Source organism: Salvelinus sp. IW2-2015, linkage group LG11 (genome assembly GCF_002910315.2).
Source record: "Salvelinus sp. IW2-2015 linkage group LG11, ASM291031v2, whole genome shotgun sequence".
NCBI lineage: Eukaryota > Metazoa > Chordata > Actinopteri > Salmoniformes > Salmonidae > Salvelinus > Salvelinus sp. IW2-2015.
In genome coordinates this window covers 28,804,150-28,824,831 of record NC_036851.1, presented here as the reverse complement: position 1 = coordinate 28,824,831, position 20,682 = coordinate 28,804,150, and the positions used below count along the sequence as shown (strand labels likewise).

Genomic DNA, 20,682 nt, shown 5'->3' with positions numbered 1-20,682 from the left:
TACCCGGTCAACAGCACTGCACCCCTGTTAGGTTGAGAATTATCGGTTAATTGAATGATTTGAATATTCCGCCCTGAAACATATAATTGTATGGAAGTGATTAGAATGTATAACATCATAATCAATAAATGTTAGTCTAGTCAGAATCTCTGAATAAACCTTTTTGACTATCTATTGTAGCTGGGCCTCCGTCTGTTTCATTCGACCAGATCTTACAAATTCTGGTTTGCAGACTCAGTAATATAATTAAATTGGGTTATGTACCTGGAGAACAAAATTCTCTTATCAACCCCCCCACAGCAACTCGCCCAAGCCTTCCCAAAAGCTGTTAAAGCCTGAATTTAAAATGGATCACATTGAGATTTTTTTGTCACTGACCTACACACCAAATCTCTCTCGTTAGAAACCAATATACACAGGCAGTTAGAAAAGCCAAGGCTAACTTTTTCAAGCAGAAATTTGCTTCCTGCAACACAAACTCAAAAAAGTTCTGGGACACTGTAAAGTCCATGGAGAATAAGAACACCACCTCCTTTTTCTACGGCTGGCCATGCTTAACACCTGGCTACCCCTACCCCGGTCAACAGCTCTGCACCCCCCACAGAAACTTGCCCAAGCCTTCCCCATTTCTCCTTCTCCCAAATCCAGTCAGCTGATGTTCTGAAAGAGCTGCAAAATCTAAACCCCTACAAATCAGCTGGGTTAGACAATCTGGACCCTCTTCTTCTAAAATTATCCGCCGCCATTGTTGCAACTCCTATTACTAGCCTGTTCAACCTCTCTTTCGTATCATCTGAGATCGCTATTGGAAAGCTGCCGCGATCATCCCCCTCTTCAAAAGGGATGTGACACTCTAAACCCAAACTGTTACAGACCTACTGTATATCTATCCTACCCTGCCTTTCTAAAGTCTTCGAAAGCCAAGTCAACAAACAGATCACCGACCATTTCGAATCCCACCATACCTTCTCCGCTATGCAATCTGGTTTCCGAGCTGGTCATGGGTGCACCTCAGCCACGCTCAAGGTCTGAAATGATATCATAGCCGCCATCTATAAAAGACAATACTGTGCAGCCGTATTCATCGACCTGGCCAAGGCTTTCGACTCTGTCAGTCACTGCATTCTTATCGGCAGACTCAACAGCCTTGGTTTCTCAAATGACTGCCTCGCCTGGTTCACCAACTACTTCTCAGATAGAGTTCAGTGTGTCAAATCGGAGGGCCTGTTGTCCGGACCTCTGGCAGTCTCTATGGGAATGCCACAGGGTTCAATTCTCGGGCCGACTCTTTTCTCTCTATACATCAATGATCTTGCCCTTGCTGCTGGTGATTCTCTGATCCACCTCTACGCAGACGACACCATTCTGTATACTTCTGGCCCGTCTTTGGACACTGTGTTAACAAACCTCCAGACGAGCTTCAATGCCATACAACACTCCTTCCTTGGCTTCCAACTGCTCTTAAATGCAAGCAAAACGAAATGCTTGATCTTCAACCGATCACTGCCCGCAACCGATCGCTGGACGGTTCTGACTTAGAATTTGTGGACAACTACAAATACCTAGGTGTCTGGCTAGACTGTAAACTCTACTACCAGACTCACATTAAGCATCTCCAATCCAAAATTAAATCTAGAATCGGCTTCCAATTTCGCAACAAAGCATCCTTCACTCATGCTGCCAAACATACCCACGTAAAACTGTCTGTCCTACCGATCCTTGACTTCGGCGATGTCATTTACAAAATAGCCTACAACACTCTACTCAGCAAATTGGATGTAGTCTATCACAGTGCCATCCATTTTGTCACCAAAGCCCCATATACTACCCACCACTGCAACCTGTATGCTCTCGTTGGCTGGCCCTCGCTACATATTCGTCGCCAAACCCACTGGCTCCAGGTCATCCATAAGTCTTTGCTAGGTAAAGCCCCACCTTATCTCAGCTAACTGGTCACCATAGCAGCACCCACCCGTAGCACGCGCTCCAGCAGGTATATTTCACTGGTCACCCCCAAAGCCAACTCCTGCTTTGGCCGCCTTTCCTTCCAGTTCTCTGCTGCCAATAACTGGAACAAATTTCAAAAATCACTGAAGCTGGAGTCTTACATCTCCCTCACTTACTTTAAGCATCAGCTGTCAGAGCAGCTTACCGATCATTGCACCTGTACATAGCCCATCTGTAAATAGCCCACCCAACTACCTCATCCCCATATTGTTATTTTTGTTCTCCTTTGCACCCCAGTATTTCTACTTGCACATTAATCTTCTGCACATCTATCACTCTAGTGTTTAATTGCTACATTGTAATTATTTCGCCACTATGGCCTATTTATTGCCTCCCTAATCTTACTACATTTGCACACACTGTATATAGATTTTTCTATTGTGTTATTGACTGTACGTTTGTTTATCCCATGTGTAACTCTGTGTTGTTTGTGTCGCACTGCTTTGCTCTATCTTGGCCAGGTCGCAGTTGTAATTGAGAACTTGTTCTCAACTGGCCTACCTGGTTAAATAAAAGTGAAATAAATAAATAAATAAAAAACTTGATGCCTTCCAACACTGTCCTGATTGCTGCTGGATGCTGAGGTGTTGCAGGACCTTGTGGCAAAATGAGACCAAAAACTAAGACAAGTGGCCTTGCCGTTTTGAATAATTGTAAATGTAAAATCCGAGTGAAGGTCGAGTGTTCTGTGGATTCATAATAGTATACACTGGTGCTCTGAGGTGATGGGAGTGTGTTGGTGTTTCAGTTTGTTAGAGCAGCCCCTTTGTCCCTTGTTCTTCATGCGGATCTGAGAGGCCTGCAGCACAGGAGGGAGAACACACAGCTCCAGATCCAGCTTCTTACGCAGGTCACACACCACCTGATACCTCACAGAGAACCCCGCACCACTCAGCGAGACAAACACATCATGATCATCATCATAAAGCAGATTGTGGTCTGTCATGGGGGAAAATGTTGTGTGGTGGTAACAAAAAAACTATTTGTGAGGCACTTTCATAGGTGTAGTCTTTGTTTTTGTTATTAGAAAGAAAAGTGCAAGACTACATGTAGTGACAGTGATGCCACTGTGTGTGACCTCTGACCTCTAGGGCATCTAAGGAGGAGATGGAGTGCAGGATGAACTTGACCACCACAGCAGGTCCTCCAGCTGGACAGCAGACAGGGTGGCCATGACAGCCACACGCACCTGACACACAGGACCACAGAGACACCACACATTTAAGTCAAATGAACATTATGGGGTGTGAAATATTCTATGTATTGTTGTAATGTATTGATTTTTGGAATATCTTTGAAGTAAAGGAGCAGTTTGTCGATATAAAGCAAATGTACATGTATGTTTAAATAGAGGAACAACCACCTTCAACGGCCAGAAAGTACTCTAGCTCTAAAGGCAGCTATCAGTCAACAAGCCATTTGATCTCATTTGTTAAGAGCCTCAGAATAACTGTAAGTACAGAGGCAATCAGCCAATAGCATAATTGTTACAGGGATTCTGTAACATTCTGTCAGTGTTGTGAGTGAAGTACACCTTTGTGTCAACAAGCCCTGAGCTGTGAACATCCCATTACTTATTGAACAGATCCAACACAGAGTGTAATTCTAGCCTTATTGAATCACCAATGAGAGCTTTAGCCAGAAACAACAATAAATGGACTTCAGACTCTGTGTGTGTGTGTGTGTGTGTGTGTGTGTGTGTGTGTGTGTGTGTGTGTGTGTGTGTGTGTGTGTGTGTGTGTGTGTGTGTGTGTGTGTGTGTGTGTGTGTGTGTGTGTGTGTGGTGTGTGTGTGTGTGTGTGTTGTGTTGTTTGTGTGTCTGCTACCTCAGCTATCAGAGTGGAGCTCAGATTCAATCTAGAGAGGGCATAGTCAGCTGAGTGTTTTCCTGGAGTAAGGAGCTACAGAGGAGAGGAGAGAGAGAATAGGAGGGAGATATAACTGATAGTCAAAGTGATTTTTCATGAGTCATGACATCACATATCCCCACAAAAAACACTAGACTAACAGGGCTCCACCCACTTGAGCTCGCTGGCGATGTCACTGTGCTGAGAGTCCTCCAGGATCTCTGGCAGACTGTTGATGATGTCACGCTGAATCTCCACTGGCGCAATGGAAACCAGCTGCATCAGCTTACCTGCTAACTCCTTGTCACGCCCTGATCTGTTTCACCTGTCCTTGTGATTGTCTCCACCCCCTCCAGGTCTCGCTTATTTTCCCCAGTGTATTTATCCCTGTGTTTCCTGTCTCTCTATGCCAGTTCGTCTTGTATGTTTCCAAGTCAACCAGCGGTTTTCCCATTCTCCTGCTTTTTGCATTATCCTTTTTCTAGTCCTCCCAGTTTTGACCCTTGCCTGTTTCTGTACTTTGTACCCGCTTGCCTGACCATTCTGCCTGCCTTGACCACGAGCCTGTCTGCCACTCTGTACCTCCTGGACTCTGATTTGGTTTTGACCTTTTTGCCTGTCCACGACCATTCTCTTGCCTACCCCTTTGGATTAATAAACATTGTAAGACTCCAACCATCTGCCTCCTGTGTCTGCATTTGGGTCTCGCCTTGTACCTTGATAGTGACATGTTACAGTGATGTTTGAGGAAAGTCAGTCTAGCCTTGCTACTTAGTGGGAATATACAGATGGAATTAGTGTAGAGTATAGGTTAGATCTGCTGTCATAGTGTTAATGACCAAAGTCTACAACAAAAAGAAAAAAGGAAAGGCTTTACAAAATTGTGGTCATATTTGAATTTCACATCCAGTGGCCGATGACAGATAAAGACCCCAACACTACTTAGACCAATGTGTTTTTGCATAGAGAGAGGCTGTCAAACCGGCAACATCTCGATCCCCAGCAGCATGCACAGCACTCTCCTAAAATGAGCTGACAGAGCTGGACCACAGACAAGACACAAAGTGATGTTTCCATGTAACAATTTTCTAATTCTCTACCGCCACTGATCAAACATTTCAGAGAATTTGAGAGAGCCAGGTGCCCTGCTCCCCTTGGGGCTGTGTGATCTGTGGCGTTACCTGCAGGTCCCATCGGCCAGGCATGGTACACAGGGAGGAGACAGTCCCTGAACCTCTCAGGATCCTCAATGTGAGACTCCAGTCCTTTGATGAACTCCTGGACAATCTGTTAGACATCAAGGTCAGAAGATCAGGCATCACGCTTTATAGAATGTGCAATACCAAAGACAGTTTGGAAACATTATACTCACACCGGGGTATCTGGGACTCTTATTCAGTCGTTGCTGGAGTCTCTTTTGGAAAACCATTTGTTCTACAGCTTACAAAGCAATATAATGATGCATTATCCACCAATTGCCAGTTAAGAACAATAATTTGTCAATATGTTGATGAATGACTATTGAGGGTGTGTGTCTTTCTTACCAATTTCATTGGATATACTGCCTTTTCCCAAGATGATACCAGCCCGCGCATAGAAATTGACCAAAGACAGAGTCATTATTGGTGTCCTCCTGAGTAGTGGCCTTGGACTGATGCCCAGTGGTCTTACTCTGAATGAGATGGGGATGGATCCCTAATGAACTGACTGACACTAGCTGACTGACACTAGCTAGTTTGTGTATTTCTCATGAGACATACAAAGTCAATAGACACAGTCTGGTTTCCTTGTTTGTTTGAGCGCCTGAAAGACTTAAATTACTTGACACATCTGGTGGAGCAGCACTTTCGCTTTTTTCCACAGAGGGGCGTCTCTTCTTGCGCATCATTTTCTGGAAAATGGAATGAGACAAATGAAGAGGTCATCCACAGGCAGGCCCGGTTCCACAAGGGGGCTAAAGAGGGCTTAGCCCTTCAGTTAAAACTTTATCCCCCACAGTTTTAGTTGTATGTCTCTATATAAAAATAGCAAAAAACGTTTCAATGATTGAGTGACAGGTTGGTGCAAAATCTGTATCTCCGCTGCGCCATGTCAGCGCAATGAACAGGGTGCACCGCAGTGTGTGTAGGGGGGCTATAGAAAGCCACTGGGCGGTTAGGTATGACTCCTTTGGGTTTCCATAAAAAGCGGGGGAAAACGCATGTGTTTGTACAACACAGAAGTAAGAGTGGAGGCAATAGGGCTTCTGAAGGCAGTGACGGTCCCCAGCTTTAAGTTTACAGCCACCATGCTCCACAGAATCCTTAGTCTTCACAATCCTCCAAACCAATTACTCCAGGCATAAGCAACGGATCTTTACACTGGAGTCAAAGTGGTCCGCAGTGCATTGGAGTTTGTCGAGACTTGGAGGTGCAACTGTCACGTTCCTGACCTGTTTTCCTTTGTCTTGTATTTATTTTAGTTGGTCAGGGCGTGAGTTGGGTGGGTTGGTCTATGGTTGATTTTCTATGTTGGGATTTGGTGTTCGGCCTGGTATGATTCTCAATCAGAGACAGCTGTCAATCGTTGTCCCTGATTGAGAATCATACTTAGGCAGCCTGGGTTTCACATGTGTTTTGTGGGTGTTTGTTCCTGTGACTGTGTTTGGGCCACACAGGACTGTTTCGGGTTTGTCACGTTTGTTGGTTTTGTATTTTGAAGTGTTTTGTTGATTTTTCATTAAAATATGAACACTAACTACTCTGCATCTTGGTCCGATCCATGCTCCACCTCGTCTGAGGAGGAGAACGACTACGACAGCCGTTACAGCAACAGTGAGTTTGAAGCCATTTGGGCACAATGCAGTGCCAGTGACGCACCACCAGCTCCAAGCAAACGACAATGTTATGTACGTACAAATTTCCAGCAATACGTGGTGGACAGTACAGTAGGCCAGCAGGACAGAGGAGAAGAAACTGAGTGTATAAGACTGTTCTTCAGCACGTTGGATGCTGTCATTGGTGAAATGTCTGAACGATTCAGTGAATGCGACAGCCAACTGGTGGAGGCCCTTTGTGCCCTTGACCCAGAGAGCCATTACTTTCTAGATATGAAAAAGGTGAAACCACTTCTGGATCTAAGCAAAACAGTTCAAATCAAAACAAATTGTATTTGTCACATGTGCCGAATACAACCTTACAGTGAAATGCTTACTTACAAGCCCTTAACCAACAATGCAGTTTTAAGAAAAATAAGTGTTATGTAAAAAATTTAAGCAGCAGTAAAATGACAGTAGCAAGGATATAAAACAGGGGGTACCGGTACATCGTCAATGTGCGGGGGCACAGCTTAGTAGAGGTAATTGAGGTAGTATTTACAAATAGGTAGAGTTAAAGTTATCGCCCTCCAGGTTCCCTTGGAGAGTTCATCAATGAGCTTGACGCCCTGATAAGTTCCTTTCCTGAGGATGGCTCACCTCTCACAGTTCTGGGTGACTTTAACCTCCCCACGTCTACCTTTGACTCATTCCTCTCTGCCTCCTTCTTTCCACTCCTCTCCTCTTTTGACCTCACCTCTCACCTTCCCCCTACTCACAAGGCAGGCAATACGCTTGACCTCATCTTTACTAGATGCTGTTCTTCCACTAATCTCATTGCACTCCCCTCCAAGTCTCCGACCATACCTGTATCCTTTTCCCTCTCGCTCTCATCCAACACTTCCCACACTGCCCCTACTCGGATGGTATCGCGCCGTCCCAACCTTCGCTCTCTCTCCCCCGCTACTCTCTCCTCTTCCATCCTATCATCTCTTCCCTCTGCTCAAACCTTCTCCAACCTATCTCCTGATTCTGCCTCCTCAACCCTCCTCTCCTCCTTTTCTGCATCCTTTGACTCTCTATGTCCCCTATCCTCCAGGCCGGCTCGGTCCTCCCCTCCTGCTCCGTGGCTCGACGACTCATTGCGAGCTCACAGAACAGGGCTCCGGGCAGCCGAGCGGAAATGGAGGAAAACTCGCTCCCTGCGGACCTGGCATCCTTTCACTCCCTCCTCTCTACATTCTCCTCTTCTGTCTCTGCTGCTAAAGCCAATTTCTACCACTTTAAATTCCAAGCATCTGCCTCTAACCCTAGGAAGCTCTTTGCCACCTTCTCCTCCCTCCTGAATCTCCTCCCCCTCCTTCCCCCTCCTCCCTCTCTGCTGATGACTTCGTCAACCATTTTGAAAGAAGGTCGACGACATCCGATCCTCGTTTGCTAAGTCAAACGACACCGCTGGTTCTGCTCACACTGCCCTACCCTGTGCTTTGACCTCTTTTCTCCTCTCTTTCCAGATGAAATCTCGCGTCTTGTGACGGCCGGCCGCCCAACAACCTGCCTTGACCCTATCCCCTCCTCTCTTCTCCAGACCATTTCCGGAGACCTTTCCCTTACCTCACCTCGCTCATCAACTCATCCTTGACCGCTGGCTACGTCCCTTCCGTCTTCAAGAGAGCGAGAGTTGCACCCCTTCTGAAAAAACCTACACTCGATCCCTCCGATGTCAACAACTACAGACCAGTATCCCTTCTTTCTTTTCTCTCCAAAACTCTTGAACGTGCCGTCCTTGCCAGCTCTCCTGCTATCTCTCTCAGAATGACCTTCTTGATCCAAATCAGTCAGGTTTCAAGACTAGTCATTCAACTGAGACTGCTCTTCTCTGTGTCACGGAGGCCGCTCCGCACTGCTAAAGCTAACTCTCTCTCCTCTGCTCTCATCCTTCTAGACCTATCGGCTGCCTTTGATCTGTGAACCATCAGATCCTCCTCTCCACCTCTCCGAGCTGGGCATCTCCGGCGCGGCCCACGCTTGGATTGCGTCCTACCTGACAGGTCGCTCCTACCAGGTGGCGTGGCGAGAATCTGTCTCCGCACACGTGCTCTCACCACTGGTGTCCCCCAGGGCTCTGTTCTAGGCCTCTCCTATTCTCGCTATACACCAAGTCACTTGGCTCTGTCATATCCTCACATGGTCTCTCCTATCATTGCTATGCAGACGCACACAATTAATCTTCTCCTTTCCCCCCTCTGATAACCAGGTGGTGAATCGCATCTCTGCATGTCGGCAGACATATCAGTGTGGATGACGGATCACCACTCAAGCTGAACCTCGGCAAGACGGAGCTGCTCTTCCTCCCGGGGAAGGACTGCCCGTTCCATGATCTCGCCATCACGGTTGACAACTCCATTGTGTCCTCCTCCCAGAGTGCTAAGACACTTGGCGTGATCCTGGACAACACCCTGTCGTTCTCAACTAACATCAAGGCGGTGACCGTTCCTGTAGGTTCATGCTCTACAACATTCGCAGAGTACGACCCTGCCTCACGCAGGAAGCGGCGCAGGTCCTAATCCAGGCACTTGTCATCTCCCGTCTGGATTACTGCAACTCGCTGTTGGCTGGGCTCCCTGCCTGTGCCATTAAACCCCTACAACTCATCCAGAACCCGCAGCCCGTCTGGTGTTCAACTTTCCCAAGTTCTCTCACGTCACCCCGCTCCTCCGCTCTCTCCACTGGCTTCCAGTTGAGCTCGCATCCGTTACAAGACCATGGTGCTTGCCTACGGAGCTGTGAGGGGAACGGCACCTCCGTACCTTCAGGCTCTGATCAGGCCCTACACCCAAACAAGGGCACTGCGTTCATCCACCTCTGGCCTGCTCGCCTCCCTACCTCTGAGGAAGTACAGTTCCCGCTCAGCCCAGTCAAAACTGTTCGCTGCTCTGGCACCCAATGGTGGAACAAACTCCCTCACGACGCCAGGTCAGCGGAGTCAATCACCACCTTCCGGAGACACCTGAAACCCCACTCTTTAAGGAATCCTAGGATAGGATAAAGTAATCCTTCTACCCCCCCTTAAAAGAGTTAGATGCACTATTGTAAAGTGGTTGTTCCCCTGGATATCATAAGGTGAATGCACCAATTTGTAAGTCGCTCTGGATAAGAGCGTCTGCTAAATGACTTAAATGTAAATGTAAATGTAAAGTGACTATGCATAGATAATAAACAGAGAGTAGCAGCAGCATAACAGGGACACACACACACACACACAATGCAATTAGTCTGGGTAGCCATTTGATTAGCTGTTCAGGAGACTTATTGCTTGATGGTAGAAACTGTTAAGAAGCCTTTTGGACCTAGACTTGGCATTCTGGTACCGCTTGCCATGCGGTAGCAGAGAGAACAGTCTATGACTAGGGTGGCTGGAGTCTTTGACAATTTACAGGGCCTTCCTCTGACACCGCCTGGTATAGAGGTCTTGGTTGGCAGGAAGCTTGGCCCCAGCAATGTACTGGGCCATACGCTCTACCCTCTGTAGTGCCTTGAGGTAGGAGGCAGAGCAGTTGCCATATCAGGCAGTGATGCAACCAGTCAGGATGCTCTCGATGGTGCAGCTGTAGAACTTTTTGAGGATCTGAGGACACATGCCAAATCTTTTCAGTCTTCTGAGGGGGAATACGTTTTGTTGTGCCCTCTTCATGACTGTCGTGGTGTGTTTTGGTGGAAGCTGAGTTTAGTGTTGCTCGCCAGTTCTTGCAGACCGAAGTCGCCCGCTCTGGATCCAATGAGGACAAATGGACCCCACTTGATATCCTGCAATGATTTTCTGGGCCTCTCTTCGCTATCCCGATCATGCTTACTGCACTGAAACATGGACTGACTTTTGGGGAGTCCACAGCTAAATGAGAGAACAAATTATCCACTTCGACAAACATTTTCAGTCAGCAGAGAAGAGGCGTAATACACCCAAAGAAAGCTCAACTAACCCAACTGGTATTTGAGGGGGATCTTACAAGAAAATTTAGGGGAGAATGGAATAATCGATTACTCAGGACGTTCCACGGAGAATTTAGAAAGCTGCAACTCTTCTGAAAAGTTATGATTGAAACAATCTAGCTGGTTGGTTTTTATAAAAATCTTGCTTTTGTGTGTAGGCCACTCTCCATGGTCCTGATAGAGTGCAGTGAGATTTCATTCCATTGAACCTGTCACTTCTTGGTCAAAAGCATTTTTTAAAGTTTGTTTTTTATTGTGGTATACGCAGAATTTAATATAATTCCAATGCAAAAACCCAAATGACGCCCCTGGGTATAGCTACAGTACATACATTATATATAAATAGATAGGCTACGTTCTATTATGGTCTTCTTGGTAGCCTATTGGTTTTCTTTGCTTTAAATGGAACTGTACGTTTTGGAAACATGTTTATGGTAGGCTGGCATTGCTTAATTGATTACGTGGGTCGAATTTGATTCACAAAAATGTACCATATCACTGCGTGTTGCTGAACTGTTTGCATGCATGAATAACTAGGCTACCACTTTCAGCATTTAGTTTGCATTATTTTGGTAAGACAGCTGTGTGTACTGCTGCATTCACATAGGTTGTTTGTAATGTGAATTGCCATAACTTGTAGCCTATATTCGTTACCAAAACGGCCTAGCTGTATGGCGCTGTCCATTGTGCTGATACAGAGCAGCAGAGGCTACATATTTCAAAAGCACTCAATGATCTCGGAGTCTCTGCATTTGAACTTTATGTTTATTGTGGTCTAGCGTGATTATATAAGCGTAATTCAATATAATTCCACTGCAAGAACCCAAAAAATGTTTGCCACCTTGCCAATTTCAACTGCCCCCTTAGTAACTTTATCCTGGGGCTGGGTCTGCCCACAGGGCAATAGTTTGGTTAGCTGAGAAACGCTCAACTCCATTCTCTTATATCGAGGCTGAACTGAGTTTTGATAGCTGGTCATGGGATTGCAAGCAACAACACCTTCAGTCGATTCTTGTAAAAATGTAAATTCTGAAAACGCTTACCTGTAGCTACCTATGTTTTTCCTGTACAACAGCGGTCCTTCGCATGATGCTGAAATTCATACTTTTAATAAAACTTTCAGCGAATACAACCACTGACCTTTTCCTAATTTGTGTTGCTAGTACTACTTACAATGTAAGCTGAGATTCAATTGGCACATGCACATTCGTGCTGAGTCGAGCAACACAAATGGTGAAAAAGTTGGTGGTTGTATTAGATAAAAGTTTTTATCAAAATATGAATTTCAGCACCCCGCGGAAGGACCGCAGTTGTACGGGACAAACATAGGTACAGGTACGCGTTTTCAGAATTGGCACATTTACAAGAATCATCTGATGGTGACTCAATGTTGTTGCAAGCAAATTTCGCGACCAGTTCTCAAAACTCAACTCTGCCTCGATATAAGAGAACGGAGTTGAGCGTTCTTCAAATATGGTTTGGTTTGACTGTAACTTGCTACATGTTCACACAGGCTCAGGCTGAAAGAAACTGGATGCAGTGCTTCATTTGAGCCAGATGTTTTTCGCAACATTGTAACCTATGTTTGAGATCAACGGTGGCCGTGTGGCTCCTGATGAAAAGAGATGACTAATCTTTCTGCTGTAGGATATACAAATACTTGATAAACTTCCAAACGTTGTTTTACAAAGTAAAACAAGAGAGATATAGGCTTTTGGCACAAACACATTAGCCATAACCGGCGAGTGAGTTGCGCATCATTGGGTGAAGCCTCATTCACATTATGCCCCATACACATTGTGACGTATTTCATTACACCTTATGTCATCTTCACGGAGTCTTGTCCCACTCCTGAACGGACAAGTGTAGCATAGATAAAACAATGTGCCAGATATTTTACCTGATGTATAAATGTGAGGTTGGCTTTTCCACTCACTACCAAATATCACGATGAGAGGAAGCCCAGTGCCCGGCTGTGGGAGAAGATGGAGTGAGATGGATTTTAGCCGACATTCTGCAAATTTTCTCATCAATGAATTATTGGATCTCCTTACAGTTATCTGTTTCCAGAACTAGAATCGGTAACAAACAGAGTAGATTGCGTTTTGTAGACTGTACCCTTTGCCAAAGTTTTAAAGAAGTGCGTTGTTTAGGAGTGCAAGGGTGAACTGAATAATTGCACATTGCACTTCACAGAGTAAGCGTTCCCAAATAAAAATATGCAAATAATTTATAGAAAGCGCCAACAGGATCGCATTAGCTCCTTCTTGGCTTTGCCCACATCCTTGCATATTCTGCAATAAAACATGTTTTGTTATGTTACTTATTCCTCAACTTGTTTCTCTAACCTCATATCAAGTCAAGCTAGTTTGCACTGCAGAGCAGCTAGCAAGCTAAAAGCTAGGCTAGGTTGAAGAAACTAGTAATGAGCAACTATCATCATTACCATCACAATAAAATTAAACTGTAGGCAACACTCATATAATTGGCTTAACACATTGTATTACTTAACATTACTATTAAAATAGTACTCACTTATAAGAATGTGTAATGGTTTACAATTTGAAAGCTATCCCTTAAAGACATCAGTGAAAACCACATATTTTCATCTTCTGTGGTTTGATAAATTCATGTTCTTCGATAGACTCTGGCTGGACTGAAGACGATGCAAAGTTTGGAAAATGTCGCAACAGAGCCTTCAACCGCAAGGGGGTGTTGCGATTCCACTCTGTTGTCGACGTCCCCATTGAAATGCATGACATCTGGCGCAAAATAATGGTGCTTATGGGAAATGTAAACGAAGCTTTAAGTCTCATTTCCACCAGATGCATCAAACTCTTTGCGTTCTGACAGAAGTCATTAATTGTCAATGGAGCAGTCCGCAAAGCTGCGTTGGGGCTCATCTGCGTGCTTGTTGTCCTCACCAGGCTCTTGACCTGACTGCAGTTCAGGGTCATTACCGACTTCAGTAGGCAAATGCTCACCTTTGATGGCCACTGGCAGGCTGGAGAAGTGTGCTCTTCACAGATGAATCCTGATTTCAACTGTACAGGGCAGATGGCAGACACTTTACATGTTGCGTTTATATTTTTGTTCAGTATAGATAGCTTAGCTAAGAAATTGCCAGCACCTAGCTTCCACTTTAAAGCTAATTATTTCACATTCAACTGAGCAGGTAATCCAATCATTTTGGCATTGTGTCTCCATGCAGCATTTTTAGTATGGAGGTCAAGGTAGAAATTGGTCGAACGTGGCAGGGAACCCAGAGACAGCTAAAATGACCTTCTCCATGTTGCAAACCTTTCTGCAGCCTTACGAATCACATGTGCATCAAGTACAGAAAATGTTAGTCCAGAAAAAACAACATACTGCAAAACTCATGCCATTTGGTGGACATAAGGCGTTACCCATAAGCACTATGTTAAGTTGCACCGGATGTCATGCATTTCAATGGGGACCTCCACAATGGAATGTAAACGCAACGCCCCCTTGCGGTTGAAGGCTCCATTGTGAGATGGACTCCACACACTTGGACATTTTTCTAACTTTGCATCTTGTTCAGTCCAGGACCGAAGAGGATGGAAATGACGTTTGTTTTTGATGATAATTATTAGGTGGAGGTTGCTAGCTACAACGGGACATTTTTAGGACTATAATTTCCTCCTCATATTGTAGCCTACAATATGTGTTTCCACACACCTTGCCTTTAGATTCTCCGCTATGCAATCTGGTTTCCGAGCTGGTCATGAGTGCACCTAAGCCATGCTCAAGGTCCTAAACGATATCATAACTGCCATCGATAAAAGAAAATACTGTTTAGCTGTATTCATTGACCTGGCCAAGGCTTTCGACTCTGTCAATCACTGCGTTCTTATCGGCAGACTCAACAGCCTTGGTTTCTCAAATGACTGCCCCGTCTGGTTCACCAACTACTTCTCAGATAGAGTTCAGTGTGTCAAATCGGAGGGCCTGTTGTCTTGACCTCTGGCAGTCTCTATGGGGGTGCCACAGGGTTCAATTCTCGGGCCGACTCTTTTCTCTGTATACATCAATGATGTTGCTCTTGCTGCTGGTGATTCTCCGATCCACCTCTACGCAGACGACACCATTCTGTATACTTCTGGCCCTGCTTTGGACACTGTGTTAACTAACCTCCAGACGAGCTTCAATGCCATAAAACTCTCCACAGTGAAACATGGTGGTGGCAGCATCATGCTGTGGGGATGTTTTTCATCGGCAGGTACTGGGAAACTGATAAGAATTGAAGGAATGATGGATGGCGCTAAATACAGGGAAATTCTTGAGGGAAACCTGTTTCAGCATTCCAGAGATTTGAGACTGAGACGGAGGTTCACCTTCTAGCAGGAAAATGACTTTAAGCATACTGCTAAATCAACACTCGAGTGGTTTAAGGGGAAACATTTAAATGTCTTGAAATGGCCTAGTCAATGCCCAGATCTCAATCCAATTGACAATCTGTGGTATGACTTAAAGATTGCTGTACACTAGCAGGAACCCATCCAACTTGAAGGAGCTGGAGCAGTTTTGCTTTGAAGAATGGGCAAAAATCCCAGTGGCTAGATGTGCCAAGCTTATAGAGACATATCCCAAGAGACTTGCAGCTGTAGTTGATGCAAAAGGTGGCTCTACAAAGTACTGACTTTGTGGGGGTGAATAGTTATGCACGCTCAAGTTTTCAGTTTTTTTGTCTTATTTATGGTTTGTTTCACAATAAAAAATATTTTGCATCTTCAAAGTGGTAGGCATGTTGTGTAAATCAAATGATACAAACCCCCCAAAAATCTATTTTAATTCCAGGTTGTAAGGCAACAAAATAGGAAAAATGCCAAGGGGGGTAAATACTTTCGGCAAGGGACTGTACTATGATTAACATCTTATGGTTATCATATATCATATCATCTGCAGCCTTGAAAGGCAGACATCAACATGGCCGAACGAGAGGCTACCAGCGACGTATAGAAATCGCTTTCTACGGATACAAGCTTTTTTTCTTCGACTACAAATCGCTTTCTACGCATGAGAACTTTTTGTATTTTCTTGTCGTCAAATCCCTGCCAAAAGTCAGGTGACCTAAGCGCTTCCAAATATGGAGTTGCAGGTTTGCCATATCTGCCATGTTTGCGCATATCTCTCATATGTGCAAATCTTTATGGCAATCATTTCACTTAAGGCCCTTGGAAATGACCTGCATATCTGCAGTTCTTTAAAAAATGCAATATATTGATTTACAAATACAAATAAAAGGTGTTTGTTTGTGGATAATGAATTGCATTTGTGGATAGTGATTTATAATTGTGGAAAGTTATTTACATTTGTGGAAAGTGATTTACATTTGTGGAAAGTGATTTACATTTGTGGATTGTGATTTATAATTGTGGAAAGTTATTTACATTTGTGGAAAGTGATTTACATTTGTGGAAAGTGATTTACATTTGTGGATTGGTGATTTACATTTGTGGATTGGTACTTATTTGTACAGATCATAATACACAAATGCAAAATGCATGCTGTGTGTTCACAATACATTTGGCATGATATTGATCCTATACCTCTTGCGCTCACTTTTTTGTTTCCGGCACCTTCCCTTTTACAAAAAAGAGAAATGATTGGATGATGATATGATAAAGTTCATGGTTAGTTAGCCATTTTATAGTCCGCAATGTTATTGACCCAATTTGTTCTTGTAAGTACATAGATGGAACTAGCTAGCTAGCCACACTGCTATTGTTGGGTTGAGAAATTGTCTAGTGACTAAATTAGTTAAAACCTCTTAAGGATCCGACCCTTTAAAAAATGTTTTTGCCTAAAATGACATACCCAATTCTAACTGCCTGTAGCTCAGGACCTGAAGCAAGGATTTGCATATTCTTGATACCATTTGAAAGGAAACACTTTGAAATTTGTGGAAATTAATGTAGGAGAATATAACACATTAGATCTGGTAAAAGATAATACAAAGAAAGAAACATGCGCTTTTTGTTTGTTTTTTGTACCATCATCTTTGAAATGCAAGAGAAAGGCCATAATGTATTATTCCAGCCCAGGCACAATTTCGATTTTAGCCACTTGATGGGAGCGGTGTTTGTGCAAAGTTTTAGACTGATCCAATGAGCCATTGCATATCTGTTCAAAATGTTGTATCAGACTGTCCAAATGTGCCTAATTGGTTAATTAATACATTTTCAAGTTCATAATTGTGCACTCTCCTCAAACAATGGCATGGCATTCTTTCACTGTAATAGCTACTGTAAATTGGACAGTGCAGTTAGATTAACAAGAATTTAAGCTTTATGCCGATATCAGATATGTCTATGTCCTGGGATTAAAAAATATATACTTACAACCTCATGCTAATCACATTAGCCTACGTTAGCTCAACCGTCCGCGGGGGGGGGGGGGGGGGGGGGGGGACGACGACGACGGACGACGAACGACACTAATCACGTAGAGGTTGAGTAGCCGCAAGTATAAGACTAGTCTAGTGTTACTCAATTATTCATTGGCTAACGTTAGCTAACTCTCGAAACTGATAGATTGTAAATTAGACAGATGTTTCACGAAAGCGTGGCCTGCAATAATTTGTTCATTTTACTTACTGAGGAAGGATTATAGAGAATGAAACGTAGTGTAACACCCTGGGTTTATAAGCGCGGAAATCGACTGTGCCGCAAAAATCGACTCTGCCGCACGAGCATGCTTTTGCGGCACAGTCGATAGCGCGCTGGACTTCGGGCTAGAAGGTCGAGGGTTCGAGCCCTGCTCCCTGCTGTTTCATTACAGTACTGTAGGAATTGGTGAGAGCAACTCTTCAAAGTACAGGGCAGATTCCCACCAGTGTTTTGCAATGCAGTGAGGGACCTTGTATAAAGTCAAGACAGTAGCAATATTGTGAAACCAGTGAAACTCTAGCCGTCGACTAGGTCTCTAACACAGAAAGAACAATGATACAGATTTTGACTGGATGTGTAAATGCGAAGCATCCGGTTGGCATTTCAACTCACTACCAAATATGGTAACTAAACCAAGATAGACCACTGCTTGTCGTTTCCAATGGGAACAAATGAGTCATAGTGGGCAGAACAAGCAAGGAGGTGGGCAGAGCCAAGCACGCGCAAGCGATATCCTATTGGCGCGTTCTAGTATATATCTGCATATTTCCACCAAATATGGTAGTGAGAGGAAGCYCACTGGGGGCTGTGGGAGAAGATGGAACAGATGGATTTTGTCCGACATTCTGCAAATCTGCTCATCAATTAAACATTTTATCTCAATACAGTTTTCTGCTCGCAAAACTAGAATATGTTATGAACAGAACTGACTAAGTTTTGTAGACTTCACCTTTTGCAAAAGTTTTTTAAAAATCGAGCTGTTTAGGAGTGCAAAGGCGAATGAGTTATTGCACATGCGCACTTCACATCGTAGGCGTTCCCTAACGGAAATATGCAGATATATACTAGAACGCGCCAATAGGATATCGCTTGCGCGTGCTTGGCTCTGCCCACCTCCTTGCTTGTTCTGCCCACTATGACTCATTTGTTCCCATTGGAAACGACAAGCAGTGGTCTATCTTGGTTTAGTTATAAAAATCTTTGTCTCTACTTTAGACGTTCAAGGGGTGTCATTATAATTTCTATCGTATTGTATTCTTCAAGTGTACATAGTTGTTTGTCCTGGATAACGCATACTCGTGCGATTTTAATACAAAATATCCCAATATTTCTAGACCGTCCCTAAAATGTTCATGAAGTACCTCCCATTTCCGTGTTGATACCTTGTATAAAAAGTCCAACAGAGCATTTTCGCAGACAGAAGCGGGGAGTGACATTTACCAGGTTAATGGCTGTATATAAGAGGTTCTACGACCTGACAGCAAAGCTCCTTACAGGAGAATTGTTTAATTTCTCGTCTCTTCAGGGTAAAGTGGTGCTGATCGAGAATGTGGCGTCTCTCTGAGGCACGACCACCAGGGATTACACCCAGATGAATGAGCTCCATGAACGGTACGCCGACAAGGGGCTAGTGATTCTGGGGGTGCCCTGCAATCAGTTCGGACATCAGGTAAGAGGGGATGCATTTTCTTATAATTCTAAATATGGGCTAATGTCACTATTCTTTCTCATCATAGCCCCCCTATCCAGTTTTAGAAAATGTAAGCTAATTTAGGACTAATCCATTTCTATACAATTAAAAAAAACTCATGTTTTGAGAACAGCAAAAACAAGTAAAAATTACCCAGCCATTATCACTTTGGTTGGTGTAGTAAAGTAATTTTAAGTAATTTCACACAATTCTACTCATTTTGCCATCGGTTGGGAAAAAATACCAAGGTTGGGCTTCAGTGTCCTTATATATAGCTATAGGCCTGGTCTTAATTCCTAATGAAGGGGAAAGGGCACTATCAATGATGAAATTAGATGGTGTCCATCCAATTTATTGAGGGTTCTAGCTATGGCTTTTGACAATGGACTCACCTTGATATTAGGCCACTTTTGAGATCAAACATCTAACACTTTTTTTCTGTACATGTTACATATTCTTCCCATCTACTCCTGCAGGAGAACTGCAAGAACGAAGAGATCCTGATGTCCTTAAAGTATGTCCGTCCGGGAAATGGCTTTGAGCCGAAGTTCCAGCTCCTTGAGAAAGTGGATGTGAATGGGAAGGACGCCCACCCCCTGTTTGTGTACCTCAAGGAGAAGCTGCCATTCCCAAGCGACGAGCCCATGGCCTTAATGAATGACCCCAACTGCATCATCTGGAGTCCCGTCTGCAGGACTGACATCGCCTGGAACTTTGAGAAGTTCCTCATTGGGTCAGCCGGGGAGCCATTCAAGCGTTATGGCAGGAGATTCCTTACCAGCAGCATTGAGGGTGACATCAAGGAGCTTCTCAATACGGCTAACTAAACGTCCCAGTGTTGGTCACACAGAAGCAATGGTGGGGAGTGGAAATCATGTCAATGAGTTGTAATGGCTTTTCAAATTATAAACTATTGTCACACTTTGGGAAATGTGCTTGGCTATACCTAAAAAATAAACAACTTTCAACAGCTTCCCATTCAACAAATACTTCCTCCTCCTTACAAGATTAGCTTCTGTGTGACAGCAGCACACCCATTATCTTTTCAAATCATGTGCTGTGCTCTCATATGCAAAATGCTGCTGTGTTCTGAACTTTTATTAAATGAAGGCATCCATTGAAACCAAGCCTTTTGTGAGAGGGATGTCTGATGAAATGTAAAAGACTTAACATAACAGTTGCCTTTGGCCCATGTAAAGCACAACTGTGTAAGAAGTTGCCCAAATAAATTATTTTCCCCTTTGTGTTGTCTGTCTTAGTCTTTAACAGGAGTTTCATGTGATTAATGCTCAGGTCAAATGTGAAAGTGTGGCATGAGCAAAAAGTTGCTTTAGTTGCCCTTAGATGCTGATCCTTGGTCAGTTCACATTTCCCCCACTTATGGTTAAGGTAAGGATTGAGGGAGGGGAAGCTGCTGATTCTAGATGTGCACCTGAGCCAAAAAGGCTGAAAGAGAAGGGATTTTTTTTCTTCTCAGAATAGCCAGGCGAGGAAGTGCTAGTCATTCTGACAGGCAAAATTTGGCTACTCAGGTTCTCCGGTGAATGACATTCTGAATCATTGAGGCTGACCTATAAGTAGGTCAATGAATCATAGCAGGATTACCTTGCCAGTTCCCATCTGGAACACAACCAAAAAAGGCTACCAGTGTGTCTGTGTGAACAGGCAGATTTTTTATTTGATTTTTTAGAATTTATAGCACCGTTTGAGGGGAGGGGATTTAAATGATCTGAGGGAGGAAATATCCTGATATATAAATTTTTGTCATTTAACAGATGCTCTTACCATGTGCAACTTAGCACATTCATCTTAAGATAGCAAGGTGAGACTATCACAGTAAGGAAACATTTCTGAAAGATGTTTATTTGCTTAGATGCTTTGAATGCCATTTGTTTAGTTCATTCAACGACTCCAGGAAGTTACTCTGTAAAACAAAAACACCAA

The 20,682-nt window shown here is 44.0% G+C and overlaps 1 protein-coding gene and 1 pseudogene across 1 annotated transcript; one reads left to right on the top strand and one right to left on the bottom strand.

Annotated features, from left to right (window-relative positions):
- Positions 1-3,796: 3,796 nt before the first annotated feature.
- Positions 3,797-13,595, bottom strand: LOC111970127 (Fanconi anemia group D2 protein-like). Its single transcript, XM_070445829.1, has 6 exons — positions 13,563-13,595; positions 5,676-5,745; positions 5,227-5,288; positions 4,837-5,141; positions 4,030-4,173; positions 3,797-3,908 (listed from the first exon to the last, which is right to left on the bottom strand). Exons 1-6 carry the CDS (start codon positions 13,593-13,595, stop codon positions 3,860-3,862), a joined length of 663 nt encoding a protein of 220 aa, XP_070301930.1. The 3' UTR covers positions 3,797-3,859.
- A 4,830-nt stretch (positions 13,596-18,425) lies between these two features.
- On the top strand, positions 18,426-19,980 carry LOC111970126 (glutathione peroxidase 2-like; annotated as a pseudogene).
- Positions 19,981-20,682: the final 702 nt, after the last annotated feature.

Coding starts and splice junctions, on each gene's coding strand:
- LOC111970127 (XM_070445829.1), bottom strand. CDS start 13,595: ATGACCCTGAACTGCAGTCAGGTCAAGAGCCTG. Junction 5,142..5,226: donor AGAGTCCCAGATACCCCGGT/GTGAGTATAATG, acceptor GATGTCTAACAG/ATTGTCCAGGAGTTCATCAA. Junction 4,174..4,836: donor TGGGGATCGAGATGTTGCCG/GTTTGACAGCCT, acceptor GGACAGGTGAAA/CAGATCAGGGCGTGACAAGG.